General features: G+C 56.1%; 3 protein-coding genes across 9 annotated transcripts in view; 1 reads left to right on the top strand and 2 right to left on the bottom strand.

Annotated features, from left to right (window-relative positions):
- Window positions 1–215: 215 nt before the first annotated feature.
- POLR2E (RNA polymerase II, I and III subunit E) lies at window positions 216–2,916 on the bottom strand. 2 transcript variants are annotated; one of them, XM_055708097.1, is made up of 7 exons: window positions 2,615–2,916; window positions 2,390–2,505; window positions 1,887–1,967; window positions 1,615–1,673; window positions 1,364–1,442; window positions 858–936; window positions 216–374 (listed from the first exon to the last, which is right to left on the bottom strand). In XM_055708097.1, exons 1-6 carry the CDS (start codon window positions 2,844–2,846, stop codon window positions 871–873), a joined length of 633 nt encoding a protein of 210 aa, XP_055564072.1. In that variant the 5' UTR covers window positions 2,847–2,916; the 3' UTR covers window positions 216–374; window positions 858–870. The 2 variants fall into 2 exon arrangements, with proteins under 2 accessions (XP_055564072.1, XP_055564071.1); XM_055708096.1 differs by having other exon boundaries at window positions 216–531; window positions 2,615–2,914.
- A 385-nt stretch (window positions 2,917–3,301) lies between these two features.
- Window positions 3,302–5,598, top strand: GPX4 (glutathione peroxidase 4). The gene is made up of 7 exons (XM_055708098.1): window positions 3,302–3,444; window positions 3,693–3,787; window positions 3,924–4,068; window positions 4,145–4,296; window positions 4,484–4,508; window positions 4,907–4,966; window positions 5,316–5,598. The coding sequence occupies exons 1-7, from the start codon at window positions 3,370–3,372 to the stop codon at window positions 5,346–5,348; spliced, it is 585 nt and encodes a 194-aa protein (XP_055564073.1). The 5' UTR covers window positions 3,302–3,369; the 3' UTR covers window positions 5,349–5,598.
- Window positions 5,599–6,975: 1,377 nt separating this feature from the next.
- SBNO2 (strawberry notch homolog 2) overlaps window positions 6,976–22,796 on the bottom strand; it is a 65,984-nt gene continuing 50,163 nt past the window's right edge. For 4 of the 6 annotated variants that reach the window (XM_055708086.1, XM_005433928.4, XM_027797818.2 and 1 more), the window contains 21 exons: window positions 22,637–22,754; window positions 22,105–22,210; window positions 21,750–21,903; window positions 21,161–21,337; window positions 20,500–20,597; window positions 17,918–18,000; window positions 16,678–16,878; window positions 15,944–16,119; window positions 15,618–15,749; window positions 15,196–15,331; window positions 14,413–14,525; window positions 13,834–13,905; window positions 13,316–13,424; window positions 12,932–13,006; window positions 12,432–12,575; window positions 12,136–12,230; window positions 11,806–11,898; window positions 11,456–11,587; window positions 11,153–11,229; window positions 10,803–10,993; window positions 6,976–10,410 (listed from right to left, as the gene is read on the bottom strand). In XM_055708086.1, coding sequence (XP_055564061.1) covers window positions 9,794–10,410; window positions 10,803–10,993; window positions 11,153–11,229; window positions 11,456–11,587; window positions 11,806–11,898; window positions 12,136–12,230; window positions 12,432–12,575; window positions 12,932–13,006; window positions 13,316–13,424; window positions 13,834–13,905; window positions 14,413–14,525; window positions 15,196–15,331; window positions 15,618–15,749; window positions 15,944–16,119; window positions 16,678–16,878; window positions 17,918–18,000; window positions 20,500–20,597; window positions 21,161–21,337; window positions 21,750–21,903; window positions 22,105–22,210; window positions 22,637–22,754 — 3,099 coding nt within the window. In that variant the 3' untranslated portion in view covers window positions 6,976–9,793. The remainder of the gene's footprint in view (window positions 10,411–10,802; window positions 10,994–11,152; window positions 11,230–11,455; window positions 11,588–11,805; window positions 11,899–12,135; window positions 12,231–12,431; window positions 12,576–12,931; window positions 13,007–13,315; window positions 13,425–13,833; window positions 13,906–14,412; window positions 14,526–15,195; window positions 15,332–15,617; window positions 15,750–15,943; window positions 16,120–16,677; window positions 16,879–17,917; window positions 18,001–20,499; window positions 20,598–21,160; window positions 21,338–21,749; window positions 21,904–22,104; window positions 22,211–22,636; window positions 22,755–22,796) is intronic. The other 2 variants (XM_055708088.1, XM_055708089.1) reach the window with 2 other exon arrangements.

Below are 22,796 nucleotides of genomic sequence, written 5' to 3'. Positions count from 1 at the left end.
CATTGAACACCTGTTCAAAACAAGAACAGATAAGGTAAACAACAAGGGAAGTCTGAACTGCAGCATTGAAACTGCATATGACAGCTGGGCCAGAGCTCCGCAGGGTGGGCGCTTGGCTCAGCCGTGATGGAGAGTCCGTAACACAGGGACTCGCAAAGTCTAGAAGGCTTTGCTACAGCGAGAGGCTGAGAAATACAACAACAGTGAGGAAAAGCCAGAGTACAAATCTTTATTAAAAATAAGTTCCTATAAAATAAAATAGGAAAGCAAAGGTCTTTTTCCACTCGCTTCTACTCTGCACGCTTCTGTTGCTTCAGGTTACTTCCATGGCTTGAGTCCTTAATGACAACTAAGGAGTTACAGCAAAGTCCATGCTGGAAAACAAAGGGATGAGGCCAAGTAACACGACTGCATAAAGGCAACAAGGAAAGAGCATTTTCTTGGCCATCTAGGGAAAGGCAGACATCTCAGAGTGTCTGTGAATCACCAGTGGATGGGAGGATCGGCAGTTGTCACACAACTCTTCCACACCTGGAAGAAACAGAACTCGGGATGTGAATCCCCCGACGCCTCGCTCAGCAGACTGCTCTCAAGGCCAAGCCCCACGAACGGCCTGAACACTGACAGGCACATCCTGCAGGGCAGACACCGAGGCACGTAACCAGGTAAGCCTTGATCTGGTCTGTCCTCTAACCTAGGAGTTAAAGAAGTTCCCTCCATGAACAATTTAAAGCTCTAAGATCGCCTTTTCCTGGAGGCCGTTTGCTTCAAGTCAACCCTGGAAAGCTCCAGCCTAAGTCTCAGGCACTACCGCCCAAAGCTCTCCGCTAGCCACAGGGTTTCGTGCTCTGCCTTACCCAGCGCTCCAGATCACTGCACCAGCCTGTAGGTGATGTACCGGCCTGCAGTTTCACTCGGTCTTATGATCTTCACTACCTAGGAGGCCAACAGAAGGAACTCATGAGGGAGAGAAGCTGGTGGCGAGTCTCCCCTGTGGGGCTCTCTGTCCGACACAGGCAGGCGCTCACACCCGGATGACGTGGCTGCAAAGCCGTGGCACTCGGCAGCCACAGAGATGGCCAGCGCTGAGCTCCCTGCATAGCACGGAAGTGCCAGCCTCCAGCATGAGAGGAGGGGGAGATCACAGAGCATGGGGCTGGCGTCACATCTGCTGCCTGTTACCAGCTGGTTCAGCAGGCAGCCAAGCTTGCTCAGCGTGCATGCATCTGTGTCTGACCCACAACAGCTTTTACATTTGAAAGAGACATCTTTCCTGTCTCCAAGAGTTCTGAAATACTGCGAGGGAGCTCCCCTTCTTGCCCTGCCCACAGGGAACTGTTGCCTGAGTCTATTTCTCTCTTACCTGACCACGTTTTATTCCGAAGTACCGGGCCACAGGATCCCCAGCTTGTATCCTTGGGAGCTGGTTCTCCCTCAGCTTACTGCACAGGGAGTCAAGGAGAAGCTCCTCCAGCAGATGGGCCCAGGTGCCCGTTCATTAGCACAACTCATGGAACAAAGTAATAAACCATCACATGCAGATGTATTCATTTTCAGCCCAAAGCAAGCGTGCATCACACCCAAGCAGGAAGGGAAGGAACAAACAAAGGATACTATCTGGCCAGTAACTCAGTTACTTCTTCCTTTGTCATGACAACATGCTCTGGGACCAACTGTAAACAACAAGGGAGAGAGACTAAGATTAGAAAGCAACTGGCTCTTCACAGCATTGGGAAGAGCAACGCATTTGTAAGAAAGAAACCCAGGACTGTGTCACTTAGCCCGGCCTTCCAACTGAGAGGTCTCGGGAGCTGCCCAAGCCACAGCTCAGCACAAAAGACTGAGCATCCCGCCCTCAGTCCACCGCCCGACACGACACTGCTCACCTCGTGTTCTGTGATGTTGATAAGAAGCTCTTGCTGCAGGAACTGCTCCAGGATGTATTTGGGAGCCATATCCACCAGGGACTGGAAAGGGAGAGGACTGTCAGAGGGCAGCGCCACTCCGGGACAGCCCTGCCTGTGCCCAGATCTGCTCCTCAACAAAACCGTTACTGCAAGCGTGGGATGGCTACGCTTGCGCTCACACAGCTACAGCTATGCAGGCAAAGAGCATACGGAGTTCCTGACTGCTGGCAAATACTCCCTTTTCTCTCAGGCACCTCCTGCTCCCACCTGTTCACTGGAACCAGAACCACCTGTTCCGGCAATACACACCTGGGTGTTAAGCAAGTGCCTGTATCAAGGTACAACAGGCTTTAGCAAGTATCGGGAAGGAAAGTTTAGGCTTTTATCTACCTCAAGCAGCACTGACAGACAGACAGATGGAGCACCTGTGGCCCACAGCAGCCCTGTGGTGCAGGGGCGGCCTCCCCCACGGCCCCGGGTACCTGCTTCGCCGACGGGGTCATGCCCTGCTGCACCACGATCAGCGCCCTGGTGATGTTCTCCTCCTGCATCCTCTGGCAGTACATCTTGATGGTCTTTATTCCCACCTTGGGCTCCTCTGGGAAAGGAGGCGGCCCCGGCGTCACCCAGGGCCCTCCCAGAGCCCCCCACAGCCCACAGCACCCCCCACCCCCCCAGGCCACGGCCCGGCGCCGGGCCCCGCTCACCGGGGAAGAAGACGAACATCTGGTCGGTGGGATCGTCGTTGTGCGCCACCAGCACCGTCAGGTCGGTCCGCCGGGGCCGGCCCTCGCTGGGCTTGTCCCCGAACTGCGCCTTGAACTCCTCCAGCGTCTGGTCCAGCTCGTCCTGGGTCACCAGGTAGCCCCGGTCGTGGCAGAGCTGCATGATGGTCTTACGGATCTTCCACAGCCGGTACGTCTCCTCCTCGTCGTCCATGGCGCCCGCCCGGCCCACACCGCCCCAGGCCCCCGCCGGCCGCCCGCCTCGGGCCTGCGCAGGCGGCCACAGGCGGCGCCGGGGCGGCCGCGGGGGCCTCGGCCGCGGGGGCTCCTGGGAGCTGCAGTCCGCTGCCGGCCGACCCCACCGCCTGCTCGGTGCGGGGGGCAGCGCCTCCCCCTCCCGCAGCCGCGCCGGATCCCCGCCCGCCTGTGCCCCAGCCCGAACAGGCCGCGGCCGCGCACAGACCAGCAGGGCCGCCGCGGCCGCGAGGGAGCCGGTCTGCAGCGCCCGGCGGCCGGCCCCGCCGCTCGGTCCATCCCTACCCCCCCCGCTCCCGTGGTTTCGCCCGCCCCCCCGCGACCTCGCCGCGGCCACCCCGCCCACCTCGCTCTTCCATTGGTCAGCTTCCCATCCATCACCCTGCCGGGCACGCCTCCTTGCGCGTTGACTGGCTGCGCACCGGGAAGGGCGGGGCTCCCGGGGCGCCGATTGGCTGAGGGGCTGGGGGCGGCGGGGCGCCATGGGATGGGCGCGGGCGCTGCGGCGGGCACTGCGCTGGGGGGCAGCGGTGGTGCAGGGCCCGGCCCGGAGCATGGTGAGCGCGGCCCGGTGGGGCGGCCCGGCCCGGGGCGGGCTCCCGTGGGGCGGCCAGGGTGGGCGGCGGGGGCTGAGGCCTCGCTGGGCCGGGGGGTGCGGGGCGGACGGGGGTGCGGGCTCCCCCGGGGCAACCAAGGCCGCGGGGCCGCCAGTGCGGGGCCTGCCCTGGGGCCGGGGGCGGTGGGGGCCGCCCCGGGGCCGTCGGGGCTGCGGGGGTCGCTGACGGCGGCTCCCGGCGCCCCGCAGTGTGCCCAGGCGGAGGATTGGCGCTCGGCCAAGGCCATCTATGACTTCCACGCCCGAGACATCGACGGCACCGACGTGTCCTTGGAGAAGTACCGGTAGGGAGGGGGGCTGGGCGCCGCGGGGCCCGGGGGGAGGGGAACGGCTCGGCAGGCCACGGTGCGGGTCACCGAGCCGCAATGGGCGCAATTGCGTAACCCGGGAGAGCAGCACCCGACTGACCCCCCTCCCCAGGGGCTGCGTCTGCATCATCACCAACGTGGCTTCCAAATGAGGCAAAACCGCTGTAAACTACACTCAGCTTGTTGACCTGCACGCCCGATACGCTGAGAGGGGTTTACGCATCCTGGGTTTTCCCTGCAACCAGTTTGGAAAACAGGTACGTGGGGGAGCGGGGTGAGGGGGCCGCTTGGCTGCGGGGCTGCTCAGGGGGCCCCCTCCGTGGCTTTCACCAGGAACCCGGGGACGACGCTCAGATTAAGGCCTTTGCCGAAGGCTACGGTGTGAAGTTTGACATGTACAGCAAGATCGACGTCAACGGGGACGATGCCCACCCGCTCTGGAAATGGATGAAGGAGCAGCCCAAAGGAAGAGGCACCCTGGGCAAGTGAGTGGGGGATGGGGGAGCCACCAAAAGCCCCAGCCCCATGACAGGCGGGGGGGGGGGGGGGGGGTCAGCTCTGGGCCACTCCAGCTGAGTGGGCGGCTTGGCTGTGGCAAGGGGAAGGGCTTTTTTTTTTCCAGCCAAAATCTCACTTCTGTTTCTTTTTTTTGTTTGTTTGTTTTTCATCTAGTGCAATAAAATGGAACTTCACGAAGGTAGGATACAGCTGCCTTCTCCCAGGCTGCACCTGCTGGGGGGTGCAGGGAGTCCCCAAGATGTTGCAGGGAGGAGGGATCCTCATGCACAGGCTCTGCTCTGTGTGGTTATCCTGCATGTTGGGGGCAGAGCATCTTGAGGGGCTCCTGCGCTGCCCGGGTCTCTGTGACGGGAGACCGCTATGGCCCTCTAGCCTGGTTATCTCGAGCCCTGTCCCAGAGAGGCAGTAACCAGCTGAGGTGGGGAGCAGGTCTGCCAGGGGCTCCAGCTCTGCAGACAGGGTCTACCACAGCCAGACCCCCACCATAACCAGCTCCCTGGGCTGTTCTGCTGCTCGCAGGGCTGCAGAGCCCCATGTTACAGCTGGACTTACCTGGGTGTTGTTTCCCTTCCACAGTTCCTCATTAACCGGGAGGGCCAAGTGGTGAAGAGGTACAGTCCGATGGAGGATCCCTATGTAAGTCTGCCGCTAGCATGGCTGGTGTTACAGCTCTGCCTGACCCACAGAAGCGCACCAGCCGCTCTCTGTGGATCCCATTATTAGTTAAATTATTAGTCAGATTGCATCTGTGGAGAAATGCAGCGGTGCTGGGGCTGAGCACTGCTCCAGGGCAGGCTCCGCTGCTGTGTCTTGGCTCTCTTCCTCCTTTGGCTGGGGGAGAGAAGGCGCTCCTGTGCTCTATGGCTCCAGGGAAGGGCGGGTGCATGGTTCCAAGCGCTCCTTCTGGGGTAGGATGGAAGGGGCTTCGGGTACGTTCTTGGGGCAGTGACGTTCTCATAGCACAGTGCTCCCTTTGTTCTTGCAGGTGATTGAAAAGGACCTGCCTGCCTACTTGTAGATCTGCTCATGTCGCCGCTGCACTGTCCCTTCACCCCAGCACCGGCCCTCCTGCTACCTGTGGAGCCTCCTCATCCAGCCCCAATGACGGTCTGTCTTCAAGCCAGCTTGCTGGTGAGGCAGACCTGACGATCTGGCGTGCACCCGCTGGAAGGTGACTTCTCAGGGCCGGTGGCTGCTGCTGGGCAGCCCTTTTCTACAGGCGTAGAGCAGCACCAGGTGTCCCTTTGCAATAAATGTGTTAGAAGTGACTGGTTGGTTCTGTCCAGGTGTGAAATGGAGTGGTGGATGGGGCTGGGTTTGTTTGTGCTGCTCCCCGTGAGAACACAGAGCTTTGCAGGGGAGCTAAGACCTTACACAACTTCCTGAGCCCTTCCTGAGCCCAGCAGGGATAATCCTTATTAGTGCCGAGGGGCAAATTGCACACAAATCCTGGGTCAGCCGGTGCTCCTGATGGAAAGCCAGAGGAGGGGGAAGGTGTGTATCGCCTCTGGGACTGCAGCTGGGCTCCCTCCTCGCCCTCAACTAACAGGCAGGTGCCTTGCTGAGGCAATTGCGTTGGTTTTCTCTAAACACAGACTGTGGGCAAAGTCTGGGTGCTCAGCAGCACAGCCCTGGCCTGGATAGCCCTGGCAGGGCAGCAAAGGGGATGGTTCCAGCCATGGCGCAAGCCACGGCCAGAAGCAATTGCTGCAAAACACCACCAAGTCGTGTTGGGACACGGCAAGAACCTCATGTAGCTGGAGACATGTCTGACTGCAGCATGTGGGACCACGGGTGCACCAGGTCATCCCTCGTCCTCGGGAAGGCTCAGCTGCAGCTTGTTGGTGCTTGCAAAGGTGCAGCCTTGTCTGGCCGAGGCCACTGTCTCCCGTGGGCAGGGAGAGCTCATGTTTTACACGTGATCTGTGGTGCTGGAGTGCTACCTTGCCTCTTTTCCTCAGGGTCTGGGGGAGCTGCTGGGTCTCCCCTTAACGCCCACAGCCTCCAACCACCCCGGGGAGCCCTGTCCTCGATGCTGGGCCAAGGTGGAGTGGGGAAGATCCCCTGGATCCTTGCTGGGGTCCCCCCACAAGTCTAGTCCCCTACCATGTGCCTGCCAACAGGTCGGCTGGACCCCCCCAGGATCGGTGGGCTGGTCTGGGGAAGCCGGCCCACGCGGTCTTGCCCTGAGCTCCACCAGCAGCACATGCTGCACGGCCACACAAAGCGAGGTACCAATGGCTCCCCCCGCATCCCACCACCCACAGGGACAGAGCGGGGCTGGCAGTGCCTGGGTGAGATGTCCCGGCGCCACAGCAGCTTGGACAAACACGCCTGGACAGTGGCTCCTTTATCTGTTTGCCCAGCAGAGCCGGAGGGAGCCGCCGCACTGAAGGCCAGCGCTGGCTCCAGGGAGGATCCTCTGCGTGACCCCTGCCTGGCTCATCCTTGGGAGAAGGGGATGATGGTTGGGGACAGCAGCCCTCAACTGCCACCGAGCTGCTGGTGACACAGGAGGTGAACTCCAGCTGCCAGTAGGACCCTGGTTCTCAGATTCCTGATCCGAGTCCCAGATGGGATCCTGGGGCAGGTCTGGACAGACGGACAGACAGACAGAGAGCTGGGACTTAAAAAATTCTCGTATGTGGCTTCCTTTCCATTTTTACTGAGCAGAATGAAAAATTATCTTTCTGAGGCAAGTAGAAAATTCAAGAATTATTAGTCAAAGGCACATATTCTAAAAAAATTTCTTTACATATATACATCTCAATTAATTATAAATACACATAGAAAAACAAAGGCAAACAACAAGCGGATTAAAAAGTGCTAACAAAAAGGTGTAAGGGAAGAAAAAAAGGGACTCATTTAAAAATACATACAATCAGTAGGACAAATGCATAATAATTTAGTTAAAAGATATTGTTACATATTATTAACCCTGACAAAAACACAGGATCGGGGCAGGGAAGGGCTTCTTTGAAGGTGCTCTCTGTCTTTCCAGAGATCAAGGAGGGAGAATTGCATATATTTTAAAATTAATGTCAAAGCCACCAGGCAGGGTTCCGGGTGACGGCGGCGAAGTGGCTGGCGGAGCGTGCCTAGCAGGAGAAATCCTCCTGGCTATTCCTGAGTTTAAGCCTCTCTGAAATGGGTTTTTCCTGGCATCTTTTTCTCTCTCCTCGCTGACAATTCAGCGAGCACTGAGCAAACAAACCAGGACGCGAGCGAAGCCAGGGCCTCGCCACGAGTGGTGTGGACTGGGACAGCTTTTAAATAGAGGAGGGTCTGGGGAAGGGGAGAGCCTTGCTCTGTTCCGGACCAGGAAAAAGGCTGTTGCGGCACCCCGAGCAAGCGGCGATCCCTGGGCAAGAAGCAAGCAAAGCTGCAGGAAAAGCAGAAACCTCTCCGGGCAGCAGCACGGGGGTATGCAGGGGCGCCCCATCTTTGGTGTTTACTTTGAGGTAAAGAGGTTTCCTTGCATGCAGTGAAACGCACCCCCGAGCTGCCCTGGCTGCAGGGCTGCCACTGGCCAGGTGGGCTGGTGGGAGGCAGATGCCAGCTGGGGAGGGTGGGGGGTAAGGACAAGCCCCCGAAAGGAAAAGCAGGGACCAGAGCAACCTCAAACACAAGCCCAGACGTGCAGCTCCACGGTCTCCATGTGACAGGGAAGACGGTTCCTGTCTCAGCAGAAGCACAAACGCTGCAGACACCGACCCAAAGCACTTCTCAACAGCAAAGGGGGTGCCTGGCTGGTCCCCAAGCCCTGGCAGGTGGGCATGACGGGGGTCAAGGCGAGGGGACCCCACCAGACACTGTACAGCTCCAGCACCCTCAAGAGTGACCTGCCAGGGCACGGGGGACTCCAGCAAAGGCCTGTCCTCGCTGCACCCCCTGCCCCAGGCCCTCCCTGGAGACGGCCGGGCCAGCCGGGGAAGGCGTCCCATCGTTCCCCTGAGAACATCCTGGTGCCACTTCTAGAAAATGCCTCGATGACTCAAGGCAGAGAAAAGGAACAGAGCAGAGGGGAGGGTGGCAGAGGTGCTGCCAGGCCTGGAGCATCCCTGCCAGCAGGCAGCTGCCTGCCAGACTCCTTAGATTAAAAGAGAGAAAACAAAAGTTTCCCCGGGACGAAGACGCTGCTGGATTTGGGATGGTGGCAGTGGTGGCTGGAGGCCACCTCTGTCCTGGAGAGGAGGCAGCTCGCCCAGCCGCTCCCGGCCAAAGGCTGGTGGGTTGTTTGGGGCAGTGCTTTGCAAAGCGGACCTTTGCTCTTTGGTATCGGAGGTTGGATTTGCAGCATGAGCAGGGACACGGCCCATCCCCAGTGCTCACTGGGGAACTCGTCCCTTCTGGGGCCTGGGAGCAGCTGTCCCCGAGGTCAGTGGTGGGCAGGGCTGGGTCGCCCAGGTCCAGCCACCCAGGGCTGTGTCCGTGGCCCAGCCAAGGACAAGCCCGATGGAGCAGGGCCAGCGAGGCGGCCAGCTGAAAGGACAACATGCAACAGCAACAAGCTGGGCAAAGCACGGCCGGCCACGGCGAGCTGGCAAGGCTAAAGTGCAGGACAGGCTGATGGGACACGCGGCCCTTCTGCTCCGGGGAAACCCCCCCCAGGTCCTCGTGTGGCTGAGTTCTGACAAAGTCCCCAGCTCTGTCACCACACTGACAAACAGGGGGGTGGGTGCAGCCAGCTCCTGCCCTCTCCCGCAGAGCTTGGGCAGCCCCAGAAGTGTCCTCCCCAGGAAGGGCAGAGCAGGCACAGCCAGTTTTGCTTTGCTCAGCCCCGCACAGAGGGATACACCAGCTCCGTGGCTCCCAGCTCCTCTGGGACAGCACCCCCCTTCACCCCTTCCTTCAAAGCCAGCCCTCCAGAGCAGCCTCGAGGTCCGCAGCAGGGCCGGGGCATCCCAAGGGAAAGCTGGCAGCAGCCGATGCGGATACAGTTTGGTCAGCCAGCTCTCGGGGGAACCGGGCTGTCACCCTTCAGTAACAGACCAGGTCACTCTAGAGACCAGCCGTGCCCCCTGCCCAGCTCGGGGGGCAGCAGCTGCTGGAGGTTGGAGGGCTGGGGAAGGCACGACCCAGCTCGGAAACTCAGTAGTCTGCAGGGGGATGGGCACAGAGGAGGGGGCGTCTCTCCTCAGCCCTACACGGGCACTGACCTTTGAGCAGGACTCCACCACAGCAGAGACCATCGGTCCAGAGCAGCTGAACTTGGCAGCACTCAACTCCCCCCAAGCGCATGTTATATACAAATCTATACGTGCCTGACTGTATATTATATATAAATAAACTTTGCTTTAAGGAACTATAGGTTGTTGGGTTTTGTTTTTTTTTTCTTCCCTCAAAAACAGAAAAGGATCAGTCCAAACCAGTAGAAAAGCCGGGGCTCCCCAGCTCTCACCTCTGCACCAAAGGATATGGATCCACAGTGGGCAAGCATCACCCGGTGTGCCCAGCTGACTTTCAGAAGTCTGGGAAAGGCCCACTGAACTGGATCACACTCTGGCGCTCCTGGGGGGGCCCATTTAACGTCCTTAGCATGTCCTCCAGGATCTCTCTAAAGTTGATATTCCCATCCTCTTGGGCAAAATCTTCCTGCTGCTGCTGCTGCTGTTGCTGCAGCGCCTGCAGGGGTCCTGGGTGAGACAGAGGCAGGTGTTCATGCAGCGAGGAGCTCAGAGGCACGTTTCCCTCCAGGACAGGGGCCGGGCTCTGGAAGGCAGAAGGGTGACTGAAGCCAAAGGGTAATCTGTGCTGCTGGTGTGGTTGGAGAACGGGCTCCGAGGGGAAGCACAACGCACCGTGCTCTGGGTTCATCGCCACGTCGGGAATGCTGTTGCTGGGAGGGCTGTAGGTCAAGTCCAGGATCTCATCCTGGCACAGGGGGTGCCTGGGCAGGGGGACCCCGGGCCCCATCTGAGTGAGGTCCAGGGGCTGTGGCAGGATGTGCAGCGGCAGGGAGAACTGCGAGCTCTGCTCTTGGGCCTGGAGGAGTCGGCTGTGCTTTCGCTTCACGTTCTCGTCCATCTGCTTCAGCTCCTCCAGCACCTTCTGGACACAGCTCTCGGGGATCTTTATCCCTAGAGAAGGAATGTGCATCAGTTCCCACAGCACTTCGGGAAGGGACGGGGCACTGTGGGGACAGAGGGATGGGCAGCAGCACCAGGGCTCGTTTTGTCAAGCTTGGTCTGCCTCTCAGCCAGGCTGCAGAGCAACCACAGCAAAAGCAGCTCCACCGCAGGCTCGCAGCGGACAGCAGCAGCACCACTTCACACGGGCACAGAGGGGACAGCCCAGTGTGCCCAAACATATCAGGGCATCCCCAGCTCCCCTCCCTTCCCGTGGGGTCACCTAAGCAGTGGGTGCTTCCAGGATAGAACACACCCTTTGAGGAAGGGAATCTTAGCACTGGGTAGTTGGGCCCCTTCCTCCTTCTAAAACATCCTGCTCCCCTTCCCGGCACTTCACCCACCAACTTGTTTCTTCTTCTCCTTGGTCTTGAGGCGGACGATCTGCAGGTAGCTGGTGTTGGTGATGTCTGCCATGATGCTGGCGATCTTGCTCCAGACCCGCAGCAGGGCCCCACACAACATGTAGTAGTGACGCAGGCGCATGCCCTGGAAGCACTCCTTCCCCTCCTGGATCAGCTTACAGCTCCTGTTCCTTCAGTTCCAATGGAAGAAACCCACCCGAATCAGCACGGGCTCCCACGGCAGAGCAGGATTCCCCACCCACAGCCCCCCTGGTGCAGCCAGGGACCCTCTCCCCAGCACCAGCTCTGCCGTGGGGAGGGCAGGACAGCGGGGGCTGCAGGTGCCTTACCAGGCAGCATGGTTACAGTTCTTCAAGGAGAAGCGGTAACTGCTCTCCCAGTGCTCCTTGGCTTCCTCAGGCAGCACCTGCAGAAGAACCACAGAGATTAGAGATTTTCCACCATCTAACATGCAGCTGAGACTTGAAATCCAGGGCTGGTTGTCAGAACACCTGGGTGCTACCACTATCTCTGCCCAAGCCAGGGCTACAAGGAGCCGTGAGGGGGTTACAGTAAATGTCCTTGCAAAGCCAAAGCTGCCCAGAGGAGGCTTTTCCCTCTCCCCACGTTGAAGGGCTGCAGCTCCCACCTACCCGCCGGTACTTCTTCTGCAGACTGTCCAGGCTCTCAGGCTGGCTTTGCTTCCCAATATTTGGCTTGTAGAGGATGAAGTTCTTGCCACGGCTCTGCTCAGCCAGCAGACAGGTGTGTTTGTAGCCTCGCATCTGTCGGGGTAGAGCTGATGGTTACAGTCACAGCCTCTCTCCCAAGCCCGTATTTCCCTGAACTAACCCCCTTTCTTCCAGGATGGAGGTTCTCGGAGGCATCTCCCAGCCTCCAGCAAGAAGTCAGACACAGACCTCTTAAAGCCATGGCAGACCTTCTCCCATTGGAGTCACCCTCCAAGCTGAGGGGGACACCTGGGCAGAGCCCAGGGACCTACCTTGTAGGAGAGGTAGAACCCATCGAAGGATCCTGTGAGTTTGAGTGACTTCTCATAAGCTTCCTCCCACTTTAAGCCTCTGTCAACACTGATCTAAACAGGGACAGACAGAGTGATTCTGTAACTTCAGGGGGCAGGACAAGTGCATCGCTGTCTGTCTCACAAATCCCACCCTCAACACAAACTCCCAGCATCAGGCACCTGCTGATGACCGAGGCAGATGCCACACAAACATGACACAAAGCCACAGGACAGGGGGAAGGACCCACAGCCTGACTGGGAAGCACTGGAGAAGACTGGACTGCAGACACAGCTGTGCAGGCTGCCTACCTTATAAAACACGACCTGCCCATCCTGCGGGTGTCCAGGGGTCAGGAAGACCTCCTTGCTCTCCTCGTAGATCTCATCCACTCCTGGGGCTAAATCTGTAGAAGGAGAAAAGACTGCTGTAAGATACATCTTCCCGTCCCACCTCCCCTCCCTGCAAGAATCTTTAAGATCTGTGCTGTGTGGGGACACCGCAGTGCCTGGGATGGCCGTGGAACTGCCATCAATCAGCACAGGGAGGAACAGGGAACTGCAGGGGTGCGGGAGGGAGAGGTCTGGCCACCTCTTTTTCTCAGTACCTAGAATGCCCATGTCGTATTTGCCCTCCTTCTTGTCCTTTTCAATCAGATAGTCAAAGGTGTCAGAAAAATACTGGAAGAGCATGTTCTGCTTGTCCACCTCCAGACCCAGGATGCGGTTCAGGAACTTGGTGATGGAACAGTCTGCAAAAACGCGGTGGGTCAGGGAACAAGACACAGCTGGGCACGGAAGCCAGCAGCACACTCCCGCAGAGAGCCACCCAGTGTCCCTTCCCCACGGCAGCCCAGCACTCCAGCACAAGGGAGCAGCCCCAGGGCTGTTCCTCCAGGCTGCGGTCAGCTGCCAGGCTGCTGCAGGGAAGCGGGATCTGCACTGCCAGCTAATCCCAGCAAGACCTTCCCCTCAAAGCACACATCCTGCCCCAGCTGCACAGCAGCCCCCTCAGGGCTGTGCTCCCGTGCAGACGACTGGGTGGGCCACCACACCCCCACCTTTCTCATTTCCCCCCTGCTCTGGGCAGGAAAGGCTTGACACATACCCTTCTCCACCGAGACAGTGCCATACTTCATCTGATTGCAGCAGATCCCCACGGAGATGAGACCTTGCTTCATTTCTGGAATGGCAGAAGGCAGCTCGTGCATTTTAGGTTTTTTTTAGCAATTTAGCAGTCCTGCAGGGCTGCTGCCGCTCCAGCTGCGCCCACTATTTTGCAGCTAAGCCTCTCCCAGACTCTTCCACCCCCAACACCTGGCAGCGTGACGTACATCTGGGTGGCCAATTGCCCCACTCACTAATGAGCTGCTAAGCCAGAGGTACCGTTCCCTCTCCCGACCTTCTGCTCGGTTCTTCAGGCACCACCCAACCTGAGACCCACCCGGTCAGCAAGACGCAGCAGAAACCCCAGAGCTGGTGATGTTCTCACCATGGAAAAATGCAGCCTCCCCTCGGTCATAGCTCTTGGGCACAGGAACCCTGTTCTCCATGTGGTTGAGGATCGTGGACAGAACCCTGTCGAGTGCTTTAGCACCATACTGTGAGAGGAGACAAGAGTCACGCACAGGACAAACCTGCACAGGACAAACCTACGCAGCCCAACAGTCGCAAGTCACTTCTGCTGGCACTACAGAGAAAACCATCGCCTCCAGGAAAGCCACTGAGCTGGTGGCTGTGCTCAGGGGGGAGCTGGCAGGGGGATTCTCTGTGCCCAGGGGACCAGAGCAGAGGAACCTGCACCCTACGCCAGCACTGGCGGGCGGGCAGAGGCGCTTAAGGCTGGTTATTAATTCAGTTCTGAGCGCTGCAGGTGCGGGGAGCTGGGTGCTAGGACCGATCCTGCCTGCAGATGCCAGCAATGATCTTCCTGGCTCTGGCTCCCGCTGAAGGCACCGGCTGCTTCAACCCCTCCTTGGCTGAGCCACCCTGAGAGCAGCCCCAAATTACCTTATTCTCAAAGTTGTACTTGCTGAGGTCTCGGGATTCGGTGGCCCGTCGGTCTCCGTGAGTTAAGGCACCCTAAGGAAGGCACACCAAGCAAAATATTCTTACTTTTCACTGTTGCAAAACCACCAGAGAAGGATGGCCAAAGCTGCATCTCAGAAGAGGCCAAGATAAGAACGTGCTGCGGGGAGGCAGTGCTCCTCCGGAATATTGAGGCTTTACCAAAGTATTTGGGGATTTATCAGAAGTGAAGAAAACTTAAACAGAGACAAATTATTTCACTATTTCGTCAGCTTTCTGGAAATAAGACGGGTGTACGCTCCTGTAAAGGTGGGGGAATTCCAGCATCTGGAATTGGGTTCTGCTTCCCTGAAACTCCTCCTGATGCCTTAGTTACATATTTTTCTTCATTTCCTTTCCCAAATCCCAGGGTGCAAAAATCCTTTTGCATTCCACAACAGCAGTTCCTTCAGGCAGGGGTGATGCAGCCCCCCGTACTGTTCACACTGGCCACGCAGAAACGGCAGCTCTTCAGAAAGGTGTGGAACTCACACGTTAATCTCGCTGCTGTGGGGCACTTACTAGGCTCTCCAGACGTTTTGCCACGATGGATGCAAACCTCCTCTCCCCTGCCAGCTCAGAGATAAGGAAGACGTACTCTGGAGCAGAAACCTGGTTCGATCGGTGCGTCCGACCTACGGGGACATGAGCACAGAGGTGAAAGGAGAGGTTGGTACAGCCAGTCTGGTACAAGAAGGGAAGCAGAGTAAGGGGTGAGAGCACCGCAACAATTTTCCATGTCCTGATGGTTTTCAAAGGAGATGGCTCTTTGGGGGAAAAGGACAGAGGCACAGTCGCATTTGGCACCCTGGTGCTGGCAGAGGTGAGTTTGTAGCTTTGACCCTCCGGAGCAGAGGAGTGACCCCGCAGTGTGAGCTAAGATGTGCGTCATGTCTTTTGTGCTCAGGTACTGAGGAACCATCCCTCCCCATCCTACAGAGCCTCCCCCCAGGGTGGAACAGAAATCCCCAGGCACCTCAGCACATTTCATAAGGACACAATGCTAACTCCTATGGGAGGGTTCCCCCCCTTCCCACACGGCAAATCACTCCTGAAGTCAACACAAACCTTCCTCACAAGATAAAAGCAGTCACAACTACTCTGTGTCTGCATTTCCATCCTGGCAAAGCATGGGAGTGCTGTGCTCTGCATGGTGCTGTATCTCAGAAAGCTAAATACACCTGCCCTGGCTGCAGCACAAGCGTGTGGCCACGCACACCTTTCCTTCCCCGGGCTGCCCATGGCTTCGTGCTCTGAACGATGCTCAGGGGAAGGGGACAGTGGCCACCACCCCCCAGCCCTCACCAAACTGCTGTATGGCCCGGTCTGCACTCCAGGGCAACTCCAGCGTCATGTGGACCCGGCGCTTCTGGTTTTTCACCCGTCTGTCTGCTTGGAGAGAGATCCCTGAGCTGGAGGCCTCGGAGATTATTGCTACAAGCTGAGGAAGAGAGAGGACAAGTGAGAAAAAGGAGAGTGAGGTTCCTGGGCATCTGCAACACTGCTTCGAGAGACAGCCAAAAGTGTCACCACAGCCCCAGCCCGCCAAGGGATCCAGTACTCCCTGTCACCTCCCAGCAGGTCAGACAGACAGAAAGCTGCAGAGCCTCGTGGACCTGAGGCTGGCAAGGCACAACCATGCAGTCACCCTGCCTTCTCCTTCCCCTCCCAGCGTACTCACTCCCCTGCAGACGTTTGGAGGTGTCCTCAGCTCGAACCTGACTCACCTTTTCCCCTTTCATGAAACGCTCCTTCTCCTTCAGGTTGACGTGGTCTATAGAGAGGCCTTGCTCCGCACGAGACTCGAACATGACGGAGCCGTCTGGTCTGCAAACCACCCGGCCCTTCCGCCCCGTCATCTGCACACACCACACAGGAGAGAGAGAGGGTGTCAGAGGGGAGACACCTGCACGGCACAGCAAGTCCTTTTAGAAAGTTTTTTCAGCTCGCAAGGAAGGAGAGAAACCTGCCCTTCCAGCAGAAACCTTCTTTGCTGGCCCCTTTTTTCCTGTCACCCAGTGCCACCCGAAATATACTCGATTACGAGGAGTACCTCAGCCACATGCTCTGGGCCCCCAAAGTGATTGATCAGTTCATCCAAGGTATTGAGAGGTAGCTCTTTGCCCAGTGCTTTTACTTTTGCTAGGAGGTCCTTCTTCATCTTCTCCACCTGTTCTACTTCTCTCAAGCCATGCATCTCTTTCTGGGAAGGCAGCATGTGAAAATTACCTGCAACGTAAAATGCAGAAGTTTAGAGTTACCTGGTAATTACAAATGGGGGGGGGGAGTTGTCCCCAGGGGCTTCTGGGGGCACTAGCTGATGAGCAGGCAGACCCCTTGACTTGCAATAAATGCTGCTGAGCATGGAGTGCATTCCCTCTGTGCTTCCCCCTGCTGTGGCAGGGAAAGGAGCACGCACGGCAAATTCTTCCTGCTCACTGATCACAGCAGGTTAACGTGAATCAACCTCACAAGCCCAAGTTTGACCATCACCGGGTAAGACCTAGCCAAAATCATAAGGCTGTCCCAAGCACAGCATTCCAAGCAGATACCAAGAGAGTCTCCTCGCATCCGCTCGTTGACTCCCCAACCCTCTCAGCCAGACCCCCCCAAAAGGGTCATATCTGATCTGTCGCCCTCCGCGCTTGCGGGGCGCTGGGGTGGGTGGCTGCCTCCAGTTGCATTCCCATGCACTGGGTGCCAATGCTGTCCACACCAAAGTGACTCCAGTTCCCAGCTCCCCCCAGCTAACCCCAAGAGCTAACCCCCCGCCGCTGCTCTGCTTACTTCTGTCCTCAGCCGCGAAGCCATTGAAGGTGTGCTCAACAAAGATCACGTCATCTGTCTCAAACACAGACTCCGGGGAGGAGTTGAAGTCACTGTCGAGCCCCATGTCGGAGTCGGTGCTGCTGTCATCGCTGATCTTGATGACACCCACAGGGTCACACATGCCCTTCAGAGCCTTGGCACAGCGGCCCCTCTGCTTCCCTGCAAGGGAGAGCAAGCGGCGTCAAGGGAGAGTCCCCAGCCCCGTGCACCGGTGCAGAACAGCAAGTGCCAGCTCAGAAAAAGGAGGAGAAATCACAAAATAGCTGAGATTGCCCCAAATGAAAGGCTGATCTTGGAAAGACAGAGCCTCTTGGGCGGGGGGGAGGGGCGGCAGTTAGGAAGGAAGGGAGAGAGGAGGAGGGAGGGAGAGAGAAAGAGAAAGGAAGAGAGAGAAAGGAAGAACAAGGCAATCTTTATCAGGGCTGAAGCTAGTTGCACACATCAGGATGAACACGCAGCCGGCTGTAAGCAGCGCTAACTCCTCGGGAAGGAGTCCGCAGGTCTGACTGCCTCCAGAGGAACGTGCAGGACACGGGAAGGTGCCAGTGTTTCGGGACGTTGTTTACTTCCAAGCACAGCAGGACGTGCCCCTGCTACGTGAGAGGGTTCACAAACCAGCTTGCACAGGCTGCTCTGCAACAGCAGCCAGTCAGGGTAACCTCCACGGTCTGCCAGTGCCACTGTCCCCCTTTTCCCCCTTTCCCACATCCCACTGGAGGAGAAATCCCCAAACTCTTCTTACCTGCAGCCGCAGCCAATAATTTGGCAGGGAAGTGATTATTTCGCCCCCCTCCCCCAGGACACCTGCCATGCTATAAAATACGGGGTAGTGCAGAAACCCCTCTTGCTGCAAGAGGGCTTCAGACATGCAGCCAGGACTCTTGTGCAATCTGCCCACCAGTCTAGGCCAGGGAGCGGCTGAGGGAAAGGGGAGAGCTACTGGGCAAGTGGTGGAGGCGAGGACCTACGCTGGGGCAGGGAAGTGAGTTAGAGGGAGGGAAGGGTGAATGACCTAGAGCTGCTGTCCTCCAGACGCGAGAGAGTGATGGCAGATGTGCGGGAGGGCAAACTGAAACCAGGGCAGAGTAGCAAAAAGCATGAAGTAGGGAAAAGGGAAAAAGGAAAAGAAAAAGCTGAGTGGCTGGGGTGAAGCAGCAAGGCAGGAGGTCAGATGCTGGGCAGTGGAGTGTGCTCTTACGTTTTCTTTTAATGCCAGTTCCTTTTTCTCTCTTTCTTTTGGTTGAAGGAAAGTGCTTCTGAATTAGTGATAGAAAGACGCCTCTGAAAGTAAGATGCAAAATTTATTCTAGCTACCAGGAATAGGAACATCTGCCGGTTATCACGTAGCAATGTGCATTTGAGATAGCACCACATTTCGTGAAAAGAGGGGTAAACCCTGCACAGCAACTACCAGCGTGTGCTCAGCCAGCCGCTGGCACAGCGTGGCTCTCCAGGACAGCAGCCACCGGCACTGAGCGCGTCTCACCAAAGGGTTCTGCCGTCGGGGCACGAGCTGCGCCAGCAGATCCTCAGCCTTGAAATGGGCACGCTGAGGGAAGGCAAAGCACTGTCATGCTGAGAAAAACGCTCTCTGCCGTGGCCTCCCTGTTGGCAGAGGCAGCGGGGCTATTCCAGGGAGCCACTGCAACGGCAGCAGCACAGCCCCTGGGCGGTGCACTATCACACGGCACGTCAAAGTTGCAAGACCTTTATATAGCAACTAAGAGGGAGTTTTAAATGGGAAACACTATACTGGGAAGCTGTTACATCGCTACTGAAAAATCCAGTAAGTCCCAGTGTCCTAGCCCCTCTCCATGCTCTGACAGCAGAGATCACAGTCAGGCTGTCTGACAGATGTGCTCCGCCAAGTCCTCTGGTTAACGGGACGTGGGCCTCCTTGCCCACAAAAAAAGTGACAAAACACACATACGTAGTGTTTTTCAGATACAGGTTCAGGTGAACGGAAAAAAATCAGAAGAGGTGGGAAATAAATGTTTCTGTGGGCTGTTCTGCAAATAAAAGAGCAAATGCTTAAATGCTGATCATGTCGGGTGGGGATGAACCCCCAGTGCAATGAGAAGGCAGTGCTGAATGAGCTCTGGTTAAAAAAAAAAAAACAAAACAAAAAAAACAACAAAAACCCAACACCAACAAACGCTGAAAGCGACAGCTGAGAGGTATGGACATGACATCTTGCCCATGTGAGAAAAGGGGAGCCTTGGGAACCAGGGAGGGAGCTCCAAGACCCTTGGTGTGAGGGGCTGAAGGAGGCAGAGATGGTCCCACTCCCTGTGCTGGCTGTTAAGCGACTGCAATGACACTGTGCCAGGACGGGCCCTTTTGTCCTGTGTGCTGCAGTGACCCTGGGCTCAAAATGCCAACGCTCACTCTACTCTCAGGTCTGGAACCTCCCTGCCATGAAATCTGGTTCATTTTCGCACCACTTGCACTCCTGTCTTCCCTGCAAACAAAGGGTTGGGCTGGTATTCACTCACTGACCAACCCACTTATTTTTAACCCCATTTCTCGGCATCGTTTAAACAACTGCTTCTTCCCAGCAGGCTCCCCTCCAGAAATCCCCTGAAGTGCTGTAAAAGCAGGACGCCGCATTTGGAGGCTCAACAGATGCCAGAAGACACTCAGTTATCTGGCCAGCGCTGCTGAACAAAGAGCTCTTGCCTCCAGAAGTGGGGACAGAGTCAAGCAGAATGTGCGCTCAGTGACAGCTGAGCCAGGCCCCAAGGGACCATGCAGTCCTCTAGGCCCAGTTCCTCTGGATTCGGTGACGGGAAAACCAATCCAAGAGACTAAATCAATCCAAGCGGTTGTTTAGACTTGCCTTGCTCACTGTCACCAAACTGGTATTTCTTTTTCAGGAAGGGTCTGGAGAAAGTGGAGTAACACAGACCAACACAAACCCCCCATCAGTAAGGGAGGGAAGCTGGACACGTACCGTCTCTGGTATTTCTCATTGCTTTTACCTGCATTAAAAGTCACTTCAAAAGAAAAGAGGAACAGCCCTGCCACCTGCCTAACAGAGGAAACGCAACTCATCCCCATGTCCCAGGTTTTTGTCACCCACGGGGCAGGAATAGCCACGTTCGCAGGACGGGCTGGTGTTTTGAAAGCTACAGAAATGAGGGGGAGCATAAGCATCATTCCCTGCTGAAAGGGTAGCATGGGTCCTGCTGCTGGCTTCACCTCAGGCACAACCAACTCTCCTTTTAGCCAGAAAGAAGGCATCACAACCAGGACACCGGTCCTGCCTTGTACATGGGCTGAAAGCCAAAACTGGCAAATCTGAACTCCTCGGACCACTCCTTCCTCTCACTGCTCCAGCGATGCTGCCTCACATCATCATCCCAGCCTCTGTCATTACATGAGATTCTCTCACTCATTTCTTCAGAGTCAACAGCCCCATTTTTCCAGAGTCAGACCCACACAAGCTACACCTGAGCTGACATTTCTGGCTCTCCTATGCCTGCTAATTGTTTTACATGTGTTAAGAGTCAAACCAGGCTGTTGTTTGGGCAATGTGGACCACAGGAGACTTCAAAATCCAGGATCTAGCTCATAAAGTCACACCGAAGAAACAGTGCATCAAGGATCCAACTAAGCATCCTCTCTATTTACGGCTTGTACAGCGCAAGTAGTTATAAAACTGCTTTCAAGAAGTGCAGGTGGTAAGTGGCCCCAGGGAAGGGCTTTCCCTAGCAGCCTCCAGGCTCCCATGCATTCCCCACACCCCCCCCCAAAGAAAAAGAGGGATTTTTAACTCACTCTGCAGCAGAGACAAAACAATTTAGATGCCCATCATTTTCATCCAGTACTTCTCTGGTGCGAGCTTCCCCGGTGGACTGCAGGCCGATGACAATACACTGCAGGGAAACACAAGGGATGGCACGGCAAGGTGTCAGGGAGGGTATACAGCAGCCGGCATCGGGGCAAACAGCTACAGGCTCAAGAGATTGTATTTCAGTCCCAGCGGCATTTCCCCTGAACCCTGTCCCAGAGATGTGCTGAGCCTGTGGCAGGGCTCCTGATGAAGAACCATCTCTCCAGTCTTTCAGCATCCAAAACCATACCTCTGCTCAGACCACGAGAGGATGACTCTGATCTGGTACCTCTTCTAGCCTGAACATCACCCAAAATACCCTTCGAGATCAGCTTGCCCACATCTACCATAAACAAACAAGGTGATGCCTTGGAAGATGAGGCATGTTAACTCCCCAGCATCATTTACTGTGAATGTTCTCAGAAACCTGGACACTGCACTTCATTGTGGTTTATCAGGAGAGAAAATCAGCCTTAAAGAGGTTTGAAATTGCTTTCAAGTCAAGCTGAACAATAATTAACTCCCTTTGGTTGCAGACTACAAAAAAATAATTTCTAACATAAGACTGATGGCTGCTGCCACTGCAGCAAGGCTCTGGTACCACACCTTATCCTTTGCCAGCTCTTCCTTGGCAAGCTCAACGAGTCGCCGGACTTTAGCAGCAATGCAGAGATACTTGAAGAAGCGCTGATGAGCTGACCAGAACTGACCCCACAAGGATTTCCGAGATTCCAAACCGATCCAGTCGGCTGCCTGCTGGAACACCACCAAGGCCTCTGCCCACTGCAAACAATACCGAGAAAGGCTGAGTTAATATCTTTGGGTTTATTTGCATTACTGCTGTGCAGGAGGTTATTAGAACAGTCTGGGGTTTGAGAATCTGATTTAACATCAGTATTTATGTTGCTGTGTTAGGCTGAACAAACTGATCATTCTCTCCTTTCTGCATTAGTATGATGTTGCAAGCTCTGGTTTGCAAATATGGAACTTTTAAATAGAAGCAAAAAAAGCCTACAATTTTATTTTTTTTTTTTACATAAGCTGAGCGTGCATATTCTTTTTTTTTTTCCTTATGAACAATCTAAGTTTGTAGTCATGGCCACATCTATGGTCCTCCAGCCCTCCCGTACAGCAGGTGCCCATGCCCAAAGCACGACTAAACATCACTCTCCCCGGTGCTGCAGGACCAGCTCACCAACTTCGCTGCCTTGTCGTAGACAATCTTGTACTGCTGATCCAGGGGGATCTCCTCGATTCTGAAGGTCACTCCAGTGAAACTGAGCTGCCTGGCAATGTACATTCCACTGACCTTCATATCCATTGCCACGATCTCCATTGCACCAACTCCCCTGGGAGAGGAAGACAGCTGTGAAATCCCTGCCTCTGCTACAAGGCAGCACTGGGTAAGTGCCCCTGGAACCACCACCACTCCTGGCTCAAGCTGCCCTCAGACACTGTCCTCAGGCTTTGCACCCATTTCCCAAATGAAAATATTACATGAAGTATGAAATGAAAATATTTACATGAAAAGGGATGTGGACACGACTTACCTCTTTTCAATTGCATGCAGGAACTCATCAAATGCTCTGAAAGGGGTGCCCTCCCCCCAGATCCCCAGGCGGCTCATGTAAATCATGTTTTTTGGCTCAGAGGCACCTGTTTGAACAGAATTCACTGTTAGCAAGACCACAGCAGTTATCAATAGTTCTGACTCAAGTGAACTCTTCAGAGGATGGTCATTTGCCACTGCGCCTTAGGAGACCCAAGGACCTGTCCAGATATTGCCTCCCATACTCTAAGCGGGCAAGCATCACCATACAGCCGAACAGCTGGCCAGGAACAAGTTAAACTGGAGAGAAAGTAGCCTGACTTGCCAAAAAGTCACAGTAACGGTAGTGTGATGGGGCTTGGGGCAGATTTTAGCACCCTAGGCTCCCCTCTGGCACGGCAGCACCATTCACCTCTCCTTGCAGGAAGGTGTACTCCCAGCACATGCCCTCTCATCTCAAGGACATCCTTCAGATCCGAGGTGACCGGCAACTGTTTACGCATGATCCCCACACGGTGCCAAGAGCAGCTCACCTGTGGCACTGGCATAAACAACCCTCGCTCGAGGCAGTTTGTTCTGAAGGTCCAGCACAGCTTTGCCCATTTTAGTAGAGCTGGCGTTTTTGGCTTTGTGGCATTCGTCAAACACAATCTGGGTGAGAATGTCAGTTAAGGAGAAAAGATTTATTTTCAT

Source organism: Falco cherrug, chromosome 4 (assembly GCF_023634085.1).
Source record: "Falco cherrug isolate bFalChe1 chromosome 4, bFalChe1.pri, whole genome shotgun sequence".
NCBI classification, from domain to species: domain Eukaryota; kingdom Metazoa; phylum Chordata; class Aves; order Falconiformes; family Falconidae; genus Falco; species Falco cherrug.
Note: the sequence above shows the minus strand (reverse complement) of the source record. Positions and strands in the feature narration are given on the sequence as shown.

Excerpts from the sequence above, each read along its gene's own strand:
- POLR2E (XM_055708097.1), bottom strand. The coding sequence starts at position 2,846 with ATGGACGACGAGGAGGAGACGTACCGGCTGTGGAAGATCCGTAAGACC. Across the intron at positions 1,968-2,389 it reads TGACCCCGTCGGCGAAGCAG|TCCCTGGTGGATATGGCTCC; the intron begins GTACCCGGGGCC and ends CTCCCTTTCCAG. Across the intron at positions 1,443-1,614 it reads ACTGAGTTACTGGCCAGATA|TAAGCTGAGGGAGAACCAGC; the intron begins GTATCCTTTGTT and ends CTCCCTGTGCAG.